Here is a 25713-nt window from a genome sequence, read left to right on the forward strand (position 1 = left end):
AGGATAGGTTGCGCTCAATGCCCAATGCCTTATGCAGGTGATAATGGATACCCATAGCAATCAGGAATAGTTGATATTCATTGAACTGGGAAGCCAAGATACCCTGACGAAACACCAAGGTCTTCATTTCCAGTTTATGATACATATTCCTAATAGATGTAACCTCTATATATCTAATGTAACACGTTAGGCTAGTGGCGTGACGCGATTGATATAATCGCAATAAGGTTATGGTGGTCATTCACCTGTGAATCCAATTACTGAATTACTTCTTCGTCGCTAATTAAGTGTTTAATAGGTCGCCTTCTGCCTCAGCAATCTCGTTTGACCTGCAACCTCTTTGGGACTCGTGCGTGAGTAGGTACATACACATGCACACCCATCTACATTGAGATTTTAGAATTGACAGATGTCTGCTTTTGTATTGATATATACGTTATACTTCTCCCTCTATTGTCACTGTTACATCATAGGCATTACGACGCCACAAATACTACTGTTATGCGTCCCCTAAGACTACAATGCGAGTTAAAGGTTTCATTACACCTGAAGAGCCGTTGAACGGCGAAATATCTTGTGTGGGTAAAGGAGTTTTGACAAGCACGAATATCTGGACTTTTTATATTTAATACTTATACACCTGATGAAATCACTCGTTTATGTATATATAATTAAAGAAATTGATATAATTTCTTTGGCTCTTCTATTCAGATAGCGGACCATCTTTCAGAAATAGAGTTAGATTTGTCTTCGCTATTGCATCTCCTTGGCTTTAGGTGATACGACATTTGGATCAGCATACTCGCGTCCCACATGGGCTTGCCATTTTGGGCCATGGGGGCTTTCATTTTGTATTTTACCTCTAGTTTTCTGAAGGGAACAAGGCTGGATCTCCGCTTTGCGTGTCTAACATAGTTCTACCTGTTTTCCCTGATCAGAGAGTTTTGTATATTCGTATGGAATATCATTGACTCAATCTTGTCTTAGAGTCCGATATGAAGACTGCCTTTGATTCGGTTAGTTTTGGTAGGCGTTAGGGAACGTGATGCAGTAGTGAATGATGCTCGTCGGGTATAAGCGGATCAGTGTATATACGGTGTATATACTTGTATATGGGCCAAGCTGTCGTTGTCCAGAATGTTAGTGATCGCTACTGATCGTACTAGGTTTGGGTTTTCTTTCTTTATAGCGACTTCTGATGTTAACGCAGTGTAGACTTTGGGAGTCCAGGGAGGATATACCCCTTTGTAGCCACTTTCTGGTGGCTGAATGTGGTCATAATTTGTAACTTCGGATGAGTTCACGTACTAATATCCCAGGTGCATGCATGGCTTGAGAGGGAATTTCCCGAGCAAGGGCTTCATCTCGGTGGTTTTTTTTCGGCTTGCCATATTTTTTCACACAAGGGTTTGCTGATCGTCCCCATAACGATAGTATTGCCTCCTCTTCTTAGCTTCAATGGGGGCCCTCCTGTACTTACGTGTAGTGCTTCTAGTGAGGTAGCTGTACAATGCTGTTCCTGTCGGATTAAGGAGTTGTGTTGTATATTTCTTGCATTTTGACTCTTAAGTATAATTCATGTACAAAATTGCATGCAGATTTAGTCATCTTAATTTATTGCTCAGCCAACCTTACACGCACAACACAATCAGTCACAGCTCTTTTTCTAAGCATGCTTACTGCATGCATGGTTAGTTTTTAAACGTCACACCCTGTGCACTAACACAAAAGCCTCAGCCCTTTCCCTACTCAAGCCCTTTTGTCTATATGGCCAGCTTGGGCACGCAGCCATGCTGTATACTGGACATCAAAAGGACAGCGGTCATTACATATATAACCCTATAGGGATAAACATGCATAACCCCTTACTTACCCCAATATCCCAAAGAATAACAAACTACCTAAATGAACACCAAATTAAAAATCTTAAACAAAACTGCAAACAATCAAATATCTTCACCCCTAAACTTAAAATACCCAAAATAGACACAACACTAGCTAGCCAAATAAATAAACAAACCGACCCAAACATAGCTAAAACTACCACACTAGCATACATACACGAAAATTGGCCAAATTGGTGTCACATTTACACGGACGGATCCTCAGATCCGACCTCCAAACACACAGGTTTCGGAGTCCATACCACACAACCAACTAAAACCACACAATCCTTCCGACTCCCAAATAACCAATCAATATTCACGGCAGAACTAATGGGCATGGCCTCAGCCCTCCATAATCAAGAATCCAAAAACCACAAAAACAATCCTAATACTTACCGACTCCCTAAGTGGACTGCAAGCCCTCCAAAACAAAAATACCAAAAACCGACCTAAATTAATAAATCAAATACTTAAAAGCTCCAACGACCTAACTAAGGCAGGCAAACAAATAACCTTCTTGTGGATCCCCGCCCACGTAGGAATATACGGTAATGAAAACGCAGATAAAGCAGCTAAACTATCCCTCAAAATCCCAGAAATAAGCTTAAACTTACCCATCTCAAAATCAGAAATTAAAAGTGTTAACAAGCAAAAAATCACCAAAAAATGGCATAACCTTTATCTAAACTCAAATAGCCAAATCAAAAAAGTGCTCAGCAAACCACTAACCAAACCAAAAATTCTCCATCCATCAAAAAAAATCGGCAGTAATCACTAAACTCCAAACAGGACACACCAACCTAAATAACCACCTAAAAAAAATAAAAAAACACACTACAGGTAACTGCCCACATTGCAAACAACCAGAAACCCCAGAACACGCACTCATCCACTGCACACACTACCTCACACATCGAACCGCATTTCAAACCACCCTCAATCTAAACAAGGCTCTCACTCTAGAAGCAATACTAAACCCACAAAATAAACTAGAAAACTTCAAGGCCTTAGCGTATTCTTAATCAAAACGGAACTAATAAAACGCATCTAAAAACATAATAACCTACCAAACCAAAATCACATAAATAAACAAACATCCACCATACCCAGCTCCCTTAGTTCTCCTCCCCAACCCCATCAGCATCTATTCCAAATCTCAAAATTCCCAAATTATATATAAGCAACCCCTAAAGCCCCCTCTTGGGTTGCACAGACCACCCTCGCCCCTTTCGGAAACACATTAAATGGCCTGGCCGGGCCCGTGTGCGAAATACGCATCAGTCGGAAAGCGCACGTTAAATCTCCAAAGTAAGTAAGTAAGTAAGTAAGTAAGTAAGTAAGTAAGTAAGTAACATGCATATGTCTATATTCTCACTTGCTATTCACAAGGGTCTCTAGATCAAATTCCAAGACGAGTTTTGTACTACTGTGTAGAAACTTGGCGCGGCATCGTCCCTTGGTGGGATATCAACCCAGGCCCATGCACACACCTGGGTGGTTTTACTTTCATGAATACTATCTTGGATTAAATATTGGCCAATGATGAACATCGTATTGTCTGTTGTCTGTGCGCGCAATCCTGCCACAGGAATGTTCAGGTTTTCATGATTTTGCTTCCATATATTCTATATGCACAAAGTGAGTTGTCGGTCATAAACATTTCGCGAATTTTTCGAATTTTACTGTTTTGCCTTTAATGGATATACGTGGTAGATGTATTCTTGCGTCTTTCCTCGTTTGAATAGAACTCCCACATTTCTTTTCATTTGATTAGGGGAACCTTAACCTACATAAATGTTGTTTAATACTTCCGGCCAGGGGTTATTGGTGGAAGTCTTAAGAACATGACAGAGTAAGTGAGCATGGTTTTCATTGGTTCATATATGAGTCAATATGTTTTTCAAAATATTATATGACGGCGCGAGAACGATTGGACGAGTAAGCTGGTTCCCGGCTCACGATGCGCGTCGTCAACTTATGATTTGAAAGACGGGGCCCAGCTTATGGGGGAGTTACCTCCCTTATGAACTTCCGGCATCATGGCGGTGAGTAGATTTAGAGCGTTCATTTTTCGATTAAATTGAAATGATGTCTTGGAGGGTACCGCTATAAGCTGCTAATTACTTTTTGAGAGTTGTTTGTCTTCTTTGAACCATACTATGTAACCCGGTTACCACGTAATACTGATGAACTTTTGATAGACCTGTTTCCATTAATGTAGCCCTTCGGTATTCGCGAACCTTACAAAGACGTTTTGAGATCATCTCATTGAACCCCTCGTTCACCGAAACATCGTCAGCCAACCTCTTGGCGATCATTTGGGTGCTTTGCTTAACAATAAAACATTAACGGAACGTAACGCAACGTAAGTAGCTTTACGACATCGTTTATTACTAAATCGGTGTTTTAAACGTGTTCACGTGTTCTAATGTAGCTACTATCACCGTTATCCTTGTATCAAATGATGTGGTGTAAAGTTTTTAAATATATTTATTTGCCACCTTATAATTTTGCTAATTCACATCACACTGGTCCTGTAGCCTAGTGGTTAAAGCTTTCGCTCGTCACGGAAGACCCGGGTTCGATTCCCGACATGGGTACAATGTGTGAAGCCGATATCTGGTGTCCCCCGCCGTGATATTGCTGGAATATTGCTAAAAGCGGCGTAAAACCTCACTCACTCAAACTGGTCCTTTGTTGCCCCACTTTTGGTGAAAACGGCTACTTATTGTCGGGTGAAAAGGGCACCTCTATTTTTGATAATGATAAGGATTTATGTAGCAGTCACTATACCAGTTGCTATACAGGATGTTCATTTTTTCTGACGAATGGACATTGTAAATAATAATTTTTCTGACAGCACCCTCTTAAATAATGTTTCAGCATGTTCAGCTTGACATTAAATTAATTTGAGTATAGCTACATAAAACTCCTACACATGTGATGTGAAAAATATGTTTACTTTCGCCTCCCAATCTGTGTCAGCGAATAATTTGGAGTTGAGACTAATTTCTTATGTAAACTTGTTTTAAGGCGATTAACTTTTCACAATTATTTGTGTTTGCATGTGACCATTCGAGTTTGATTTCATTTATTTAAGCAACAAAAAATAAGGTGATGTTTTTGCCAGGCAATAGTAGCTGTTTTTGCTTTAGGCGAGGTGCCTATTTCACTCAGTGACATTTTGCTGAGGTGTCATTTAGGTATATTTCAATCATGTTTAAGGAATTGGGTGGTCAGACTCACCGACTTGGTTGATGCATATCATCATATGCCAATTGTGTAGATCAGTGATCATGATGTCAATCAGTGGCTTGCCTGGCATAGACACAATTATTTACAGACCATCGTCATATAGCCATGATAGCTGGAATACTGTTGAGTGAGGCGCTAAACAACATCTAAACAAAACTTGAGAAATATATTAATTGGACCTTCTTGGTGCCACAACATCATACAACATGAACAATTCAGGGTTAGAAATCAATTTTCATGAATCTACAAAACTGATATTCTACAGAGTTGCTATCTACATTTTCTACTTAATGGTGAAAATGGTAGTCAACAATATCACTAGTCCTTTCTGAAGTTGGCTAGCATAATCATGCTAATGTTCAACACGGTATACACAGCTCGATGAGCAACAGCATGAACAGTGAAGGCTGATCACCCCAGTTGTAACGTCATGCCATTCATATTTTATGTCACGTATATCATGTATATTGTGCTACACTTATATGGGGATATTTGTTGAATGATCACTGCAATGTTTTCCCCTTTTCTGCCATATTGTAACTAAGTTATTGATGAAAAGTTTTGATCATGTACTCATGTTATATACTTTATATATATCTTTTGACCATGATATAGTCCCTGTGGTCCTAATTACTGCATTCTGCATTACTTTGAGCTTTCCTCCATCATTAAGCTGTCATTGACACTGCTTGAAATGACTGAAATACTGGTGCTGTTTATTGGTGTTTAACATGTTTAAAGCAGTATAGGTTATACCAAACTCACGGTGTTTTGTTTTTCAGGCGTCTTCTAATCAGGGAGGACCCCCAAACCCAATGATGAGACCACCTTTTGGGGTAAGGAGCATTTTTTAGATCAAAAGACATTTATCCGGTCCTTGAGCATGTTGAGGTTTCCAACTACAGAATTCTAATCTGTATGAATATGATGGTCAAGGATCTCCCAATATTAAATAGATAATGTACCAAGAAAGTTCACCATCACCAGTGTCTACAAAAGCTGCTGCACACACAGGTCACCCAGTCTATCACTGATGCTTAATTCTGAACACTGATTAAGGTTAAACATTGATAGGAGGAATCATGATTTAATTCTGAATGTCATAGCTCATACTGAATATGGGGAATTTCTCTATTTACCCCCAACCATGTTGACATGCACATGTCATGATGCATACAATTAGGTCATCACTGATTGGAGAATTCCAGTTTTGGAATGTAACTTAGGACATCAACAACTCAAATGGTAGAGAGCACTACCTCTAAAGCTTGAAATTCTACTAGCTCTTGTGCTACCTTTAACAACCTAAGGCCAAATTGAACTATTACATTTGGCCTCCAGAAGCAACATTTAGAGGATCAAGTGCGTTTGGAACGCAGATGTCCACAATTTACCCCATCCCATCAGGATCTTCGTGATGTTGTCACTGCTAGGTCGAGTTCTTTTTGTGTCAGAGGGCGCAGCGGTCAATGTGGCTTTGTCTTCAGCACCAAGGGCAGTTACCTTCACTACCATGAAGGACTCGGGAGAGCCATCCAAGCTAGGCGACATCTCCACCAAGTGACTCCTCTCTTCTACGGGACGACTGGGACCTTCTGCCTCTAGTTGTACCCATATTTTAGTCTCCAGTAGGCGGAAGACTGGGACTCATCAGGAGTCCTTCTACCACGTCCACACCGCTCCAGAGGGTGTATCCCGTCAGCCAGTTGATGATGCTACAGGACACAATAGGTTCCCCTACTCTTACAAACTCGCTGAACAGTCGTCCAGGTTACATCCGCCTACTTGGGACCTAAGTGTTATTCTTTGCCTTTTGACATCGGCAGATTATGAGTCTCTGAATGGAAAGGACTCGAACATGTCACTCTGAAGACAGTCTTCCTCCTGGCCCTCCCTACTGATGCTAGAGTCAGTGAGATACATGCCTTGGACATCAACAGAACTTGTTTTTGAGATGCCGTCATGGCATCTTTGTCTCCACAGGGACTTCATTATGAAGAACCAGCTTCCAGGAAAACCTGACAGATTATTCACCATCCCGTCCCAGGCCTCCATCTTAGAATTGTGAGGACATCTCATTATGTCCGGTCTGAGTCTACACCTTTGCCAATTTGCCTCTGCCTCAGACATCTAATATCTGCAAAACGACAGCTTTTGCATCCATGATGGCACTGCACAGTATCTGCACCCTCAATGCCATCGTGGAGGGATGTTTTTGGAAGTCGGATACAGTCTTCGTTTCTTACGTGATATCTCCATTACTGATGTAAAAAGGCCTCCATCAATTTGGTCTGCTTAGCTGACATAACAACTGATGACAGCTGACCCGTGAAGAGCCGGGGTAGAAAAGGTCTTCAGCAACCAATGCTTGCAGTAAAAGGCGACTAATGGTATGGGTCGCTGACTTAGTTGATGCATGTTATCGTATCCCAATTGCGTGGTTTGATGCTCATGATGTCAATCACTGGATTCTCTTGTCCAGAATTGATTATTTACAGACCACCGTCATATAGCCGGAATTGTGCTGAGTGTGGCGTTAAACGACAATCAAACGAACAAAACTGATGACAGCTCGGCAACGCATATAACTAATACACATACCTCCCACAGACTCGTACTTCGAATCTTGTACATACTGAATAAAAGATTGAGGGGCACACCTTTGTATATTATTTGTACATCAGGTCCCCAGATTGAGTACTCATTGGAGTCTGTTGATGTTCGTCTGTAGAGACACTAGTCTTCGACGATGAGGTTGCCCAAGTCACTGCCGTTTCGGCGATGTCCCAAACCCCCACATTTCACCTCTGCCATGTGCACGAGATGTCTCAGGTAGTGGTTTGAAGATCCTCTGATGTTGTTGATCATTACCTCTTCTCGTCTTAGCATGCTTCAATCCTGCGGTGGGATTGATAGCTTCGACGAAGCATTAAAAGATGTCAAACTGCTCATCCTTCCGTCTTAGAGCGTATGTCATGGTTTGTCTTGGAGAACTACTGGAGACTAGGACTGGGACACCCACTGTGTGATACCTTGCTCATGATCCGAAACGATGCCGTATATCATGTGCTCTTATCGGTGGTGCGTAAGCTATCTTTTTCACAGACAGGATGGCCAAATTCCTGGCCCACTAACAATTTACAGTTTGCAGTGTCATTTATTGCGCAATGGATGAAAATATTTACATTTTCACAACTCATTTTCACAAGTAAATTGTGTTTGGTGTAACATTTATTAAAGAATATATTTAAGGTACGACTCAATACTTATCATGCATATAGTGTGCAATTGTTTTTACCTGTATCACAATCCACCGATGCATAGGTGTATCGTCCATCACAACTGGAGACCCCTTCCAAATTGGTTATAAGTGGTAGTTGAATAGTTTCCCTACTTCAAAGCTATGTGGTTGTTCTGGAAACGATGTCCTCCGTGGAGACACATAACACATGTTATACCCAACTTCATGACGTTGTTTCCTAGTAACCGTGTTCTAGTAGCGTTATCTCACTTTTTCTACCCAATCACGAGTCCATGTCTTTCAGACGCTATTGTGTTACAATCTTGAAAAAAGCATGTTCAGCACCAGGTTCCTCATGTATTTCTCCCAGTTGTAGACAACTACAGGCTAGGGTATTTCTACGACTCACTGTCCAACTGTGTGATAAAATGCGTAGTCTGAGATAAGGTTAAGCTTAAAAATTTCAAAATTTCATATGAAATTCTATATCTATATACTTATCCTATCTCACACGTTATATGCCTGCCCGTTAAGCCCCGCTAGCCTATCAGAGAATGATGTGGGTGTCAGGTGATCAGACTGCTAACGTCTATTTGCACTGGTTTGTAGTGAGTGACCAATTTATTTGGGTTGTGACTATGGGGATGCGAGGGGTGATCGGGCAAAATGGTTTTATTAGCTAGAAACTTTCTTTCAGGAAGTTTCCACTTAAGGATCGAAAGAAGAAATGCATAGTGTGAGATGTAAAATGTTCAATATATCATAGGTATTACCTAAACCATGAATGCTTGTGTATTATTCAATGTACATGATGAATTTACCATGTTAGGAACTTGTATTACAGATTGATAATCATTGAACCTTTTGTGTCTGTCACACCATGAACTGAAATTGACATTGTCCAACACAACAGAAATTGAAGCACTCAGAAAGGCAGATATCCTCATGAAGCTGTATCTTTCAGATACCTCCTGGGAATGCCCCCCCTCCGGGTTTCATCCCCCCACCTGGAATGGGAGGTCACGGTGACCTCAACCAACCTCCACCAGGACTGCCAGGTGAGGGGATTGTGTACACAGACCGCAGTTGCACAGTTATCTGGAATTCAATACAATTGGGGAAAATAGCGTTATTTTGTTCAAAATTGGTGTGTTGTCAATATCAGAGCCTTTTAACATTGCATTTAACATGTTATCACAGTTATGTAAAAGTAAGCACTAAACTTTTCTTCTTTATTGGTCCTCAGTGTTTGAAGTAAGGAACTTGATATAATTTGCACCAAGTCCTATCTGATTGTTTGAAGCATCAGAGTCTGCTGTCAACATTAGTGACAAATTCTAGACTGATGAATGCAATGTTCATGATGTGGTGAACTATTGAACTGGTGTGGGGAACTATGGAGAGATAGTTGAGGAAAGAAGTAAACCCAAAGTTAGCATGTTTACCACACAGGGGGACTTCCTCTTTGATTATCTCTGTAAAGGTAGAGGGGATGGATGTATAAGTCATCTACAGCACCACAATTTGTTGAGTTTTGTCTCTTAGCGATGCCAGGATCTGCTGTTTGTGGGTTTGAATCCCAGATTTGACAACATATGTAACGTTAGGCTTTCCTTCCACATGTGTCCCACATAAGCATGTTAAGCTGATACACCATGACGTGAGTGGAATAATGTTCAAAGTGGCATTGAACCCAACTCCCAATGATATGTTTGTGTTTAATTTGTCAGGATATAGTGGACCTCCCAACATGCCCCCTCCTGGATTCCCCCCCGGCATGCCGCCACCGATGGGGATGCCCCCACCCATGTTCCCTGGAGGTAAGTGTGAGTTAGCCACGTTAACAGGTTTATGTCATATCAAGGCCAGTTGATGGCACAGGGGGCCCCGTTGTCTAGGGCGCCGCTATTTGCAGTGTAGAGTTGCTACCCATGGGCACACTTGAAACCTAAGATGGTAGTTTCGAATTCTTTTTCGCACTGATTATGATGTTTCCAGGATTTTCAGCACCGTCGGAGACATCACACATTAGACTGAAGCACAGTAATCATGGTAATATAACTGGAATACTGTTCAAAGCGGCATTCAACACAACTCACTCAAGGCTGGTGGCATAACATGTTAGAGAGTGTGTGTACCCAATGTCATCAGATTGTTTTACAGGCGTCAGGGTAGTGGAGAAGCCTAGTGGCTCAAGCTTCACTGTTTTCAGACCATAGAACCAACTCCCCACATGGTAAGGATGTGTGGAGCCAACCATGGTGACAACAGAGGCTGATATAGTATTGGGTCTGTTCACCACATATACATGTCATAGGTTCTCCTATTGTACTCAGATGGCAGGGATTCATGTTGGGCATGTGAGGGTTTCTGGGTAAAAAGGAAAGTCCCCAGTACATGATGTTGTAAGAGATTAAAAGAATTGGGATTGTTACAATGTGTGATCTGGCTGATTGTGTCATTATATTCCAGTCTTAATATTTCTTAATAGTGGCTCAAGCTTCACTGTTTTCAGACCATAGAACCAACTCCCCACATGGTAAGGATGTGTGGAGCCAACCATGGTGACAACAGAGGCTGATATAGTATTGGGTCTGTTCACCACATATACATGTCATAGGTTCTCCTATTGTACTCAGATGGCAGGGATTCATGTTGGGCATGTGAGGGTTTCTGGGTAAAAAGGAAAGTCCCCCAGTACATGATGTTGTAAGAGATTAAAAGAATTGGGATTGTTACAATGTGTGATCTGGCTGATTGTGTCATTATATTCCAGTCTTAATATTTCTGATAATAATACTGTTGACTGATGTGGGACTCCATTCACTACTGACACTGGAACTGAGAACCTGGGACAGAAGTGTTCTGCCGAGGCAGCAGCCTTGCAGGATTCTCGCAAAATTTTATTGATTGGTGCATGATATTTACTTTCAGTGGGACAAGGGGCGCATTCATTTTCATGTAGTTATGGGAGTCACTTACTGTCTCAAAAACAGTGTACACCACAGGACAGCTGCTTATATTATTCAATGTAAACACCATGATTTTCGTAGCCTTATGCGTCACAGTGTACTATCAGCGCCTTTTGTTGGCGAAAGTCACAAATCAGACAAATGTCAGAAATACTATGGCATGTCAGCTTTGTATAAATCATGTGAAATCTGATTCAATAACAAAGCTACATTCCAAAAGTTACTCTTTGATGTTAAAATTTCTTTAGTCGTATGGATAAAACCTCAGCAATAAGCATGCTAAAACTAAAACTACTCCTAAAGTGTCTTGACTAAAACAACCAGCTAAGAATCTTGTTAGGCAATGCAAGATAATTCTGAGAATCTATATGAATACAACTGCTGGGCACTGTTTTCCTAAATCAGTCATACACAAATATGTTTCTTGCAGTAAAAGGGGGCACAGGTGGCCAAGTCATCTGAGGCGCCATGATTCGCTCTGCAGAGTTGCGTCCCTTGGGCATGCCAGAAACCTATGGTCGTGGTTCGGATCCGGGTTCGCCCCGATTATGATTCTAAGTTTGTGAGCACCATACCCATACTCATGGGTTTCACCAAAGAGGTAAACGTCGGTGACATGCATCACTTCGGACTTTCCTCCTACATTAAGCTGACACACCGTGATATAGCTGGAATACTGTAAAAGCGGCATTAAACCAAACTCACCTACTATAGTATGAGTTGTATATGCTGTATGTACCACGAGTACTCTTTGTATGTTGAGCAGGCAGTTCCACATCTTCACCTGTCATATCTGCATCATCAACCACTGCAGTGGATGGTGGAGACAAGGTAAGTCAGAACTCTATCACTCTCTCTTATACAACAGAGTAACACAGAAATACACAGCAGGGGAGACAATCTTTCTCAAAGTTTAGATCACTATAGCTACAGCCAATAACAGGGTTTTACCTTGACTTTAGAAAGGGGGGGGTCCAGGGGTCCCGGGGTCCCCCAACAATTAGTATTAAGGGTCCTTGCAGGCAGTATGAGGGTCCCATAAAGATGGTAAAGTAATGAAATGGTGTAGTGTACTGTACGTTTAGATAATTACTTCAGAGCCTGGAATGAATCAATGATCATATGGACAGTGGTCACGATTGATGGAGGAAAAAAAAGACCCCCATAACTGCTCTTGGTGCGCTGTAGGTACAATGAATATTGTTGTGCGTCACCTGGTATGCAGTCGATTCGCTTCCTGTGTCCAATCCCAACATTTGTGTGTTGTGTAAAACCCTAAATGGTCGTGTTGAATCATCCGATTTTTGTCCAAATATTGTGTTGTTAGAAGAGCTGATTTCTCTGGTCCTGAGACTGTGTGATCTGACATGTCGTGGGTTGTTGGTCATGCTGTCAACTGCTGGTCTGCCTAACCCAGAATGTTTAGTGTCAGATGTAACTGGAATGTTGCTGACTTGCATGAAGACTCTCTCATGTACATAGAGAAACTGAAGGTGTGGGGAGTAGTGTAAAGTACTGTTGTGTTATCAGAGTGTGTGGACGGAGCACAAGGCGCCAGATGGAAGGACGTACTACTACAACAATGTCACCAAGCAGTCCAGCTGGGAGAAGCCTGATGACCTCAAGTCTGACACAGAGGTAACGCATGCATGCTTGAAAATTAGAACCTGTTTGGTAGAAACAATGTAGTGAAACTGATATTTTTTTTGTATAATTACACAAAATGGTAGATGATGCGGAGTGAGATTTTTTTCTGAGTAAAGTTGCCCCCTGCTGGCTTTAGAACCATTGCTTGTTGAATGTATGAGCCAGGCACTGCGTGAACCTGTGTGTTGGAGCGTCTCCGTGAAGACATCCGTCATACTGTTGTGGCCCTGTATTGATGGATGTGATTACCATGTACTAGATCTTCTGTGTGATACATAGATTACTCAATGCTCAATGGAGCATTTCAACATTTCTAAATGGCCCATACTATTTACAGTCAAGTGGGCCGTGTTTTGGTCAACAATGAACACTACATGTTTTTGGATGTGTATGACTTAAGGTGGTGATGTTGAAAATTAGAGTTTTTATACAAGGTGACATGCAGTGGGGCAGAAAAAAATTTATAGCATACAGATGAATATAGAACATAGTCGAAAGGCAGTGACACACAGCTTTGTAATTGAGCTAAGTTTTACAACAACTTAGACTAGGATTTTGTATATGAAGATGTCTTGTATGTTTAAACATAGACTGCTCAAGGAATACCACTTAGAAACATGACCACCATAAATGATGTAGACTCTGTTGTTAGCCGTTCCTATGTCTTCTCCATCTCTATGGTAGTGTAGCAACTGGTGTTGGTCTGTTTCAGCGGTTGTTGTCGCAGTGTCCTTGGAAGGAGTACAAGTCAGACAATGGCAAGGTGTACTACCATAACTCTCAAACCAAGGAAAGCAAGTGGACCAAGCCCAAAGACCTAGAGGAATTAGAAAGTAAGACTATGTAACCGTGGTAACTTGTAGAGGCATTGCATGCACTCACAAATTGTTATTTCCAACATGTCCAGGAAGATAATGATGGCACTCTGGATAATATTACATATTTGTGTTTTTGTTTCCAACTTGACCCTGCTGACATCCACTGTTAGAACTCTAAGCAATAGCAATCTCCTTCGTACTGAACCAAACATCTTCTTGCAGAGAGTCACAACTCAAACTGTATTATCTAAAGGACATTAGGGTATCTGTTTATCCTGCAAAATATCTGATGCCCAACTATGTTACCTTTTGAAACAGACAAGACAAAATGAGCTATTCACCTACACTGCAGTGTTGTAGCAGTAGAAACTTACATTTTTAGTCCACTATGATAACATATAGCAAAACCCTCAGTAATCATGATAATGGTTAATTTCTACTTGTCCTTATGATAGCTTGGCTAGGACTAGTGCCAGTTTCTAATGATGCGGAAGTAGTTGCACCTTCACTGTATGCATACTGTATATCCATCCTGGGTAATACATGCCACTAACAGCTCTGTATTTTTATGATTTCAGAAAAGCTATCTGACCAGAAAGCAAGGTGAGTTTAGTGCAGGGATAGAGACTATGTACTAATTTATCTCATTTCTGTAATCCAATCTTACAATCTTAGACACAGATTATCTTCGAAATTTGTTCTCAACTTGAAGATATCATGGATGTGTAAACTGGATTCATCATAAGGGTAGACCAACCTGACAGTTTCCTCATGTTTGTAATGATATCATAACTTTAACAAATAATTTGATAGAATTCTTGTCTAATGGTTTGGTAGTAGGAAGGAGCTGCCGTCCACGGTGTCTGCCCCGATTCCCCAGCTGAAACAGTCGTCCACCCCGTCGTCCGCCATCCAGCAGGCCATGCAGGCCACCCTGGCCTCCATTGAGCTGCCCCCCGCCGCCCCAGGGGGAGCACCTCCAGCCAAGCCAGAGGATTCCGATAGCGGGTAGGTGCACTGTGAAGAAGTCAAAGTGCTTCACTTGCCTGTGTCCAGAGACCTTCTGATTTTTGAACCAAGATGGTGTTTCTATCAGCCTTACTTTGTATCTCTGTGGCTTTTCCCACTATGAATAAGTTGTTTTGTCCCATTGCTAGGCCATAATCAAACGATATCGGTAACCTAATATGACTTCTACAAAAGTAGCATTTGGCTAAAAGTAAAACAAGTATACACTACATTGTCATTTGGATTGGTCATACTAGCTTTGTCAAAGCTATGTTAAGTACTTGTTATGAATTCAAAACTGATTCAAGGTAAATGGTTGTCTGCAGACAGTTGAAGCTGACTCTCCTCGTTTGTCCGACGTTTTCACATAAAAAGTCTGCATTGATTAGCCGCTGTGATGAATAATTCCTCTCAACACAAGTCAAAACGTGTCAATGTTAGTAGTTACATGGCCGTGGCTAGAATGGCCTAAGAAGGACTAACTGATGTGAACTAGTTCATATTGAGGACATCAGTTCACTCACTCTCTAGTTTTAACTGCTCTAAAGAATTCAGGGTGGTAACTTTAACCAATATTGGTGCAGATTCTTGATTGTAAATAATTAAGTCTGGACCAGACACTGCTGTCATATGAACACACACTTTTAGAAAGTGGTCACTAAAGTACAGATGCTAGTACTTTTTGGGGTTGAGTCCCATTCCAGATTCGAACCCAGAGTGCCACACAAAGGCTTCCACAAAAAGAAAGTATGTCACATACTTTGTGTACCTCTCTGACAAGTGTAAGTTGGCACTGAGCTCTTCTTGTATCCTGGACTCATTATATTTGGAATGTTCATCTCTGGGTCCACAACATGTTATTTGTGATGTTAATATGAATACTTATAACGATAATGCAGCACTGGCTAGTAGTCTAGAGGTGGCATCTTGCAGGCATTCGTCCCCCTTGAGGGTCAAGACCCGACTGACCCTCCGGGAGATCACTGTCAGACTGCCAAGTCTTGCACCTCCCACACAAAGCCATGCTTTAGTGGCCAGCCAGGCACTCTCTGACTTCAACATGATCAGTGTTGTGTACATGTACAGTGAGACATCAGACTGGCCAGCAGGTAGCAGCTCGGAAGATAAGTGGGGGTGTTAACTGCAAGGAGAATTTGTGAAAACTTGGAGACAGATGAAATGTGCCTGGTGAGTGCAGTTCAGTCGTGAGCCAGAGTTAGAATAGATGATGAAGATAACTGTTTTTCTCCAGCTCTGACGTGGAGGAGGTGAAGCAGCCCAAGAAAGAAGTCCCGCTGGTGTTCAAGAACAAGAAGGAGGCGGTGGAGGCATTCAAGGCTTTGCTGAAGGAGAAGGTGACTTGTTACCTACATCTGCACCTACCATGTGTGCCTCATGCTGGTAGTAACAGCTGGCTGAAAAGGGTGTTCCTGGCCGTTTGCCGACTGGAGCAAATTAATCACCCAAGCTTGCATATATAATATATACTACTCAAAAGAAGTTAAGGGTCACCCGATTCTTTCATATTGGTAATGTTAATCTGTCATGGCATGAGAGATTAACTATTGTAATATGAAAGAATCAGGTGATCCTTAACTTCTTTTGAGCAGTATATATCAGTTAACAGATGATCATGAAGTTCAGTATGGAAATACAATCTTATTCATTTTTTTCCACAAATACAGCTGTATAGAGGGGGTGTGCGTCATACATGCATGCTTTGAGTTTTTATTACTTATTTAAGTGACTGCCAACACAGCACTGGAAATATCATGTCAACAAATCTGTACCACAGTACACAAGTTAATTCTGGTATTGTAACAGGGCAGTCAATGTACCAAAAGAGTACCGTAAAATTGTTTGAACACCCTAAAACATGAAAAAGATAAATAAGTAAAATGAATTTTGCATTATTTTAGCTGTGTACAATGTTCGGGGAGATGGATAATTATTCTAAGTATAATAAGATTAATGAATTTTTGACAAAATACATTGAGGCATATGACAATTATGTACCAGGTTATTCGATAAATGTTAACTGATCTAATAATAGAACTAGTTACATGATAATTATGGTATGACACATTTCATATCTAACAGTAACAGACTCAACATGTAATAGTGCACAGGAATTTGATGATAGCGGGTAAAGGATAATATATTCAAATAGAAAAAAAATCACATCCCTCTTTATATATATAGACAAGGAGTGACACCCTCCATCTTGGTCCTTATTCAAGATTTCACACTCAGTTTGAATCACAGCTCGATATTGCATGAAATATGAATGGCACTTATTTCAACCTATTGGAACTTGCTAAACAAACCATAGGCTACACAACCAGGTTCATCTGTGGTCACCTTACCTCATATTTATTTAAAACAACCATCAAATCTCAGCTCTAAGCTGCACCGCTGAGGTGAACAAGAAAAAGGTGGCTGGAAATTACGGTGCTAACGTTTCTGATTGTCTAAAATGTGTATCATAATATTAACATAGCATATTCCGTAAAACAACACTTACACTCTTGTCTCATTCATACAAGAATAAAGAGATTATATAGTTATACATTACTAATTACAAAAGCTTACAATATATAAGCCTAGTTTACCACAATTTCTTAAATAGATTATAGCTGAGATTTAGATAATATTAGACACTTTTAGTTTACTAATAATACAGGTTTAATATACTGCAATATTTAAATGCAATAATATAAAGTACAAATATATACACACATATACAACTAACCTGATTTAGTGGTTTGCTGTGTACTCAGTCTGTGTAGAATGTGTTTGCAGACTGAGTACATGCCCTGAGACAAAGGGTTAACTTAGAGGGTTAGCTTGGCCAATCAGTTGAGCACGTCATGGCTTGGGTTTGTTAAAGGCTTAAACCTGAAGGACAATGAACTACATTTAATCTATCCTTACCGCTATGTAAGAGTTAATCAGAGAAAAGCAAACACTCAATTGCAGACACTAAAGATTATATGAAGAATTAAATATGTGCAAGGGCTACATCTGCTGCAGTATTACACTATCTGGTTATGAAAAGTGATCATTGCAGATCTGGACTTATGTTTCTTATCTATGAATATTAATTGTGTTCCATATTTACTTCAATATCGTTTACATTAATTATGGTAACATCATGTGTCATCTGTTTGGCAGATCGCACCAACTCCAATCTCATTTAGATGAATCACGATCAGATTACTGCTATTGACACCGTGAAATGTTGTCAGAGAATGGATACATATATCATAGATGCCATGCTCTCACTAATAAAAAGTCATAATTGGATTTGTTTTCACTAGTTTTGTCATGTTTATGTCAACGTATTGTTTTCACAATAAAAATAGAAAGACTGCAGGAAGCGTCAAACAGTGACTTGTCAATGTGTTCCATACATGAAATGTATCCGGCAATGTACTAAAGTGCCACTCTTATGATTATTTTTTTTTTAAATAGATGTAGAGCCTTCTTAATTAACAAGGTATAAGAATATGTTATTTCTGGTAAAATAATAGGTACGATACAGGTATACCTGTGTTGCAGGCAGTGTGATACAGGTATACCCGTGTTTCAGGCAGTATGATACAGGTATACCTGTGTTGCAGTCAGTGTAATACAGGTATACATGTGTTTCAGGCAGTGTGATACAGGTATACCTGTGTTGCACCTGTGTTGCAGGCAGTATGATACAGGTATACCTGTGTTGCACCTGTGTTGCAGGCAGTATGATACAGGTATACCTGTGTTGCAGGCAGTGTAATACAGGTATACATGTGTTTCAGGCAGTGTGATACAGGTATACCTGTGTTGCAGGCAGTATGATACAGGTATACCTGTGTTGCAGGCCGTATGATACAGGTATACCTGTGTTGCAGGCAGTGTGATACAGGTATACCCTTGTTTCAGGCAGTATGATACAGGTATACCTGTGTTGCAGGCAGTGTAATACAGGTATACATGTGTTGCAGGCAGTGTGATACAGGTATACCTGTGTTGCAGGCAGTATGATACAGGTATACCTGTGTTGCAGGCAGTATGATACAGGTATACCTGTGTTGCAGGCAGTATGATACAGGTATACCTGTGTTGCAGGCAGTATGATACAGGTATACCTGTGTTGCAGGCAGTGTGATACAGGTATACATGTGTTGCAGGCAGTGTGATACAGGTATATATGTGTTGCAGGCAGTGTGATACAGGTATACATGTGTTGCAGGCAGTGTGATACAGGTATATATGTGTTGCAGGCTGTGTGATACAGGTATACATGTGTTGCAGGCAGTGTGATACAGGTATATATGTGTTGCAGGCAGTATGATACAGGTATATATGTGTTGCAGGCAGTGTGATACAGGTATATATGTGTTGCAGGCAGTATGATACAGGTTTACGTGTGTTGCACCTGTGTTGCAGGCAGTATGATACAGGTATACCTGTGTTGTACCTGTGTTGCAGGCAGTGTGATACAGGTATACCTGTGTTGCAGGCAGTATGATACAGGTATGCATGTGTTGCAGTCAGTGTGATACAGGTATATATGTGTTGCAGGCAGTGTGATACAGGTATACCTGTGTTGCAGGCAGTATGATACAGGTATACATGTGTTGCAGTCAGTGTGATACAGGTATATATGTGTTGCAGGCTGTGTGATACAGGTATACATGTGTTGCAGGCAGTGTGATACAGGTATATATGTGTTGCAGGCAGTATGATACAGGTATACCTGTGTTGCACCTGTGTTGCAGGCAGTGTGATACAGGTTTACGTGTGTTGTACCTGTGTTGCAGGCAGTATGATACAGGTATACCTGTGTTGCACCTGTGTTGCAGGCAGTATGATACAGGTATACCTGTGTTGCACCTGTGTTGCAGGCAGTATGATACAGGTATACCTGTGTTGCACCTGTGTTGCAGGCAGTATGATACAGGTATACCTGTGTTGCACCTGTGTTGCAGGCAGTATGATACAGGTATACATGTGTTGCACCTGTGTTGCAGGCTGTGTGATACAGGTATACATGTGTTGTACCTGTGTTGCAGGCAGTATGATACAGGTATACATGTGTTGCAGGCAGTATGATACAGGTATACATGTGTTGCACCTGTGTTGCAGGCAGTATGATACAGGTATACATGTGTTGCACCTGTATTGCAGGCAGTATGATACAGGTATACATGTGTTGCACCTGTGTTGCAGGCAGTATGATGTAGATGTACATGTGTTGCACCTGTGTTGCAGGCAGTATGATGTAGATATACATCTGTTGTACATATGTTGCAGGAGGTGCCGTCCAACTGTTCCTGGGAGCAGGCCATGAAACTCATCATCAATGACCCACGCTATGGAGCGCTCAAACATCTCAATGAAAAGAAACAAGCATTCAATGAATACAAGACACAGAGGGCTAAGGAGGAGAAGGTACGACCACTGCTGCAGGGCGTTTAACACTGTGTGGTTGTGACTATGCCAAGGACATGATCTAAGTATTACTAAGGCCTGATATTAATTTGCCTTCATGCCAAGAAGCAGAATGCCAAATACAGAAATAAAAATTGTCAGTGTTGATTTAATTTTCTTTGTGTACCTTGAGATCTTGGGGCACCTCCCTTGGAAGTATATTGTTGTTGATATCTTATACACCCTGTTGTTTCCAACCACAATGGTGCACTGTTGAGGGAATATTTGTCTTATGTGGTGGTTTTCTTTTGCTATGATCAAAATTCCCAAGGTGATAAAGAAAGACGCCAATGCTTCATCTGAAAGCTGACATTTGAATGGCTCAAGAAACCCAAACATCATTCATTATGATTCATTGGATTGGATGGTCAAAATTTGCTCAGGGTCCATGTGACGTTAAAGGTTGTCGGATATTTGCCCAGAAGGGTAAGCGTATCAGGGTTAAGATGTAATTTTAATGAGATTCATTTCCCATTTTCCCTGACAAGCATGAGAAGGGAGTATATTATTATTTATCCAACACAACATTTCTTTGAACTTTCATTTGGTGTTTATTCTTTAGTAGGTTTTGTTCATGATGTTATGACATCATACACATTTATTGATTATTGTTGTGTTGCTAGGATGAGCAGCGACTACGAGCCAAGCAGGCCAAGGAAGACCTGGAACACTTCCTGTGTAACAATGAGAAGATGAACTCTACAGTGAAATACTGGTAAGATTGTCCCACTGTTTGATGCAGCAGCTGAAGATGTAGAAAATGCCTACTTCACTGACATATACCATTGTATACTAAGGTGGAAATATCTGATGAAGTGGCATTTCATCCAAAAATGTTTTAACCTTACTGATTTCGGAGAGAGTGAATATGGTTTTAACGTTATTTCTGCAGTATCATGACGGGGAACACCAGAATTAGGCTGCACACATTGTATCTATGTTGGGAATTGAACCCTGTACTTTGGCGACATGAGTGAACATGGCTGGCTACCTCACTGCCCCTTATACTGATTCAGGAGACACTTGTATACTTGTGACTTCCTACAATATTTTCTGGAATCTGTTGAGAATTCTTGCTGTAAAACTTACAATCAGTACGGACAGGCTCAGAGGGGACACATAATCAGACGCTCATTGTGACCTCATTGGTAGGCTCCTGTGTCAGGCTGACAGTGCTTGGACCTGGCACACATTGGCTTAGAACATGACAGTGATCAGAGGATACACTGTACTGTAGAGATGTCACTGTGTTATTCAACACACTGTCTGCCAGAACAGAATGACATAGTTACAATGCATGACCTGCCTGATAGCAATCTCATTAAAATCAGATCTTAGTTCTTGCTACCGCTAAGCAAAGATCTGAGGACATCCCATTATTGGTCACATAAGAACGACCTTCGCAAATTTTGACCGACCATTGTAATGACTGACAAGAAATCAACATTAGCCAATCAGAAGGCAACTTTCTCGAGCTTTATGACACAAATTTCAAACTGGCGACTACGCCTCGAAACATGTTTTGACGTATTCTCATTTAAAAAAAATTAAAACTGATAAGAACATTCAGGAATGTCTTATAGATGGCCTAGATTGTATAGCTATAATCATAAAACCCGTAACTGTCTTTCGGAATACCCGGAATTAACCTTTTGGAGGTTGCATGAGTAGAAAACACATTCCGACTGTCACTTTCATGATCTGGTAAGAGACGCTCGTATTGGTTGGATGAAAGGTCGTTCTGACGTGACCGTTAATGGGATGTCCTCAGATCTTTGTTTAGTGAAAGCGAGAACTAAGATATGATTTTAATGAGATTGACCTGATAAGTGCTTGTGTTATATCAACCACTGGTGTTTTTGCTCCATTCTCGGGTGTCGAGTGCGTATCATGTCTCCTTTCGGCTAAGGTATTTACCCTGGACTCATGAGTCACCCTGCTCTTTCATGACTGAAGTGGTGATATCACTGATAACTGGCTCTCCTCTATGTCGGTCTCCTCAGATACAGCAGGAAATTATACTAGCACTAGGACACCCCTCCCTATCAAAATTCTCAAAATATCTTTACCAGCTAAATCACCTTCTCAGTTGATTAAATATTGGACTGAACCATGACCAATCACTTCGCTTGTACGAATCTTGATCTAATCCAAACTCTCGTTCAGAAGAGGCAGTTGGTTGTTGGCTTCAAGCTGATGAGTAAAAGAATGTTTGTGCTAGGTTAGTGAAATGAAAGCTGTGGTGTGGATTGGTCCAGCGTCTATATCATAATAGAATCGAGGATGATCTCGTCCAAATTGGATTACTTATCATCTGTTGTGGTACAGCTGTAATATTGATGATTGTAGCTTAGGGCTTTCTATCACTCACTCACACACTGGAAACCCTTGTCTGACATTGAATAACTTTAAATTGCTGTTGCAGTAATTTCTAAACATGTCTAATTCTTTACTGTTTGTGATTGAAAACAACTCATCTTATCATACTAATATTAACTACAGGAAAGCTGACAACATGTTTGGAGACCTGGAGGTGTGGCGGGCAGTCAACGAGCGAGACCGCCGGGATCTGTTTGATGATGTTGTGCATCTTCTTGCTAAACGGGAAAAGGTAGGTAACTCCATGTAGGCAGCTGCAGTGTGAACTCCTGGGCCTGTTCCCCAGATCACAGAGTTAAGATCATCGTAACTCCAATTCTTCACATCAGTTATGACAGTCATAGTGCTATGATTGCTTTCTGGATCGGTGCCAAGCTTGGCAAAGCCTTCAGTTGGAATCGGCTGTGAGAAGCCCTAAATATTTCATTAAATGCCTTGAAACGATGACTTAACTCAAGGACTATTCCAATAAATATATGGTAATTACTTGTTCTAATATTGCATGATCACATTATATAGACAAAGATTAGTCTGTAATTCAGCCTATAGATATTATGTGTGGACTTAAATATTTTGATTGTGTAATTGAATGTACAAATGGAGCATTTCTGACAGAAAATCAAAGTAAGATTCTCCTCAATTATCTTTTGAAAGCACACTTACTTTTAGCCTAGTATGATGAATGATTTGAGAAGGCCTGAACATGGTGAACAAAAGACTACATTAATTTTTGTATGAACCTTGTGTTGGTGTAGTGAGAACATCATCTTTTACCTCACTTCAACCAACAGTGTCTTGTTGTGTGGTGTGTGGATTTAGCATGAACATGGCCGCTTCTGTAGCCTCTCATTCCTTCTCTCATGCCTTCAGGAGGAAGCCAAGACACTAAGAAAGCGCAACACCAAACTGTTCAATGAAATCCTTGACAGCATGCCGAGTCTCACATACTGCACTACATGGTCGGAAGCTCAGGCCATGCTGCTGGACAACCCCCGCTTCACAGAGGACCCGGATCTACAGAGTGAGTTCATACAGTGTTGTCTCCTCTTTGTCATAGATGTAGGCTGGGAACTGTAGGATGGTTTGCAGGTGGTAAAGATGGACAGACCATCAGGTGTGGGAAGGTAGGGAACTGGGGTCAGAGTTCTCGAGGGTTTTCTTGTGTAATGCTTTTGCATGTGTTTGCATCCTTGTTTTACCTGAACTTTATAGAATCTCAATACACTGTCCTCACTGACCGCCTCTGTGGTGTGGTGTGGTGTGGTGTGGTGTGGTGTGGTGTGGTGTGGTGTGGTGTGGTGTGGTGTGGTGTGGTGTGGTGTGGTGTGGTGTGGTGTGGTGGGGATGGCGTCTTCCCTGAATGCTATAATTGACTTAGTTTTAATGATTTAGACAGACATACTCATCTGTATTATATTTGCATCCATTTTTCATTTGCATTCAGTTTTCATGCATATAAGATGCACCATTTGGTATCTGGTAACACCCTATCGAGGGTCAAGTGTGGTTGTGAAAGGTACTTGTATTTCTCTACTAACAGGACCAGAGACTCTGGGCATTCCCCATCAAGTACCAAATACCACAGTGTATGAATAAGCCTTGAAACCTTTATAGTGTCATGTTTTTTTAATGATTTGATAAAACTTTAATAATATAAACCAAAAGAAAGTCATTAAATGTAAAGCCACAGATTTATATTTTATTTTATACCTTAATATTTTACTTGCCCAGCCTGATCATCAACTTGCCCTGCTAAATTAGAGAAAAGAAGACAACTTTTAACAACAAATTCTATTTAACTGCAGCAAGAGCTGTTGGGAGATAAGTGGAATAGAAAAATGTCAAGTAACATATTTCATCTGCAGTTGACAAACACACAATGCATCTTCTAAGTTAGTACTTCCGATTGTCATTCCTGCCCGAGGGCAACTAAATTATTTTTCCAATTGGCTGCCACTTTACTTTCCCGGGTCGGGCAAGTAGGGCATACTATTTGAACACCCCTGTGTGTAGACATTAGACATGCGAGAGTCAACACTATCCTTGTCACAGAGTTATCAGCGATTGCCTCCTGTTACACTGGTATTAAATCCCTTTGCCCATGTAACAGTCTCTTGGACTACTGTAAAATGACGTTTGTAAGATATTTGAATACTTATCCCGCTTTTGGTTGTCTGCTGGCTGCAACTCTTTTCTGAGATTTATGATCAAGTCTAACTGTTTGAATAAAAAAGGAAGGGTTGGGTAAAATAAAAAGATATTTTTGGTTCTCAGGCACCGCCGCATCATCATAAAGTCTGCTGCATGTTTCGTTTTTATTTCCATTTTAAAAAAAAATGAAATCCTTAAATATTCCGTGTCTCGAACACATGGCCCCCAACAGTGAAGTGCTGCAATACTTAAAAACAATGCGATCCAATATAATGTGAAGTTACTTCCCCTCTCATGCTCACTGCTTTACTCAAATTACTGCGCATCTCGTGTGTTTTGGTCATGGCGGCAATAGGAGTTTGTGTGCTTGTTTTGCTGTTTGCAAATTTGGTCAATGAAAACATTAAATTTGCGATACAACATCACAAGACATGATGATGGTTTCAAGTACAAATTTAATGGTATTTTTTGTACTGTATGTGGGACAATACTTCATATGCAGAGATTTAAGATTTAAGATTTACAATTACATGTGTAAAATAAGCAGGAAATCGATTCTAGATTATATACCCCATCTATAAGGGCAATCGGAATGAAGCACGTCACCAGTACATACACAATCCCTTCATTTGCAATAAAAACGTGTTTGTCTTCCACAGAAAGACATTACATCGTATCCCTTCAGCAAATTCAGGGAAACGAACGGATAATAACAATTAGACTTTGCCCATACAAATTTGAGATAAAACATCGCTAGACATGATGGTTTACCGATTAAATTGTATTTCCTGTTCTGTTTGGCGTTGTTTTATATGCAGAAATTAAGATTACCGTGTGTCTTGTCTCGTAACCTGAGCCCGAAGTTGCAATCATCTGTACAC

General features: G+C 40.7%; 1 protein-coding gene across 3 annotated transcripts in view; it reads left to right on the forward strand.

The window, feature by feature from the left end:
* The first annotated feature begins 3890 nt into the window (after positions 1-3890).
* Positions 3891-25713, forward strand: part of LOC139473343 (pre-mRNA-processing factor 40 homolog A-like) — a 53053-nt gene continuing 31230 nt past the window's right edge. For 2 of the 3 annotated variants that reach the window (XM_071255869.1, XM_071255871.1), the window contains exons 1-14: positions 3891-3931; positions 5924-5977; positions 9347-9440; positions 10113-10202; positions 12121-12185; positions 12885-12992; positions 13714-13834; positions 14398-14422; positions 14657-14827; positions 16080-16182; positions 20126-20263; positions 20926-21017; positions 22805-22913; positions 23552-23702. In XM_071255869.1, coding sequence (XP_071111970.1) covers positions 3926-3931; positions 5924-5977; positions 9347-9440; positions 10113-10202; positions 12121-12185; positions 12885-12992; positions 13714-13834; positions 14398-14422; positions 14657-14827; positions 16080-16182; positions 20126-20263; positions 20926-21017; positions 22805-22913; positions 23552-23702 — 1327 coding nt within the window. In that variant the 5' untranslated portion in view covers positions 3891-3925. The remainder of the gene's footprint in view (positions 3932-5923; positions 5978-9346; positions 9441-10112; positions 10203-12120; positions 12186-12884; positions 12993-13713; positions 13835-14397; positions 14423-14656; positions 14828-16079; positions 16183-20125; positions 20264-20925; positions 21018-22804; positions 22914-23551; positions 23703-25713) is intronic. The other variant, XM_071255870.1, reaches the window with a different exon arrangement.

The sequence above is a fragment of the Haliotis cracherodii genome, unplaced genomic scaffold (assembly GCF_022045235.1).
Source record: "Haliotis cracherodii isolate W230 unplaced genomic scaffold, xgHalCrac1.p SCAF_28, whole genome shotgun sequence".
In the NCBI taxonomy this organism is placed as follows: Eukaryota; Metazoa; Mollusca; class Gastropoda; order Lepetellida; family Haliotidae; genus Haliotis; species Haliotis cracherodii.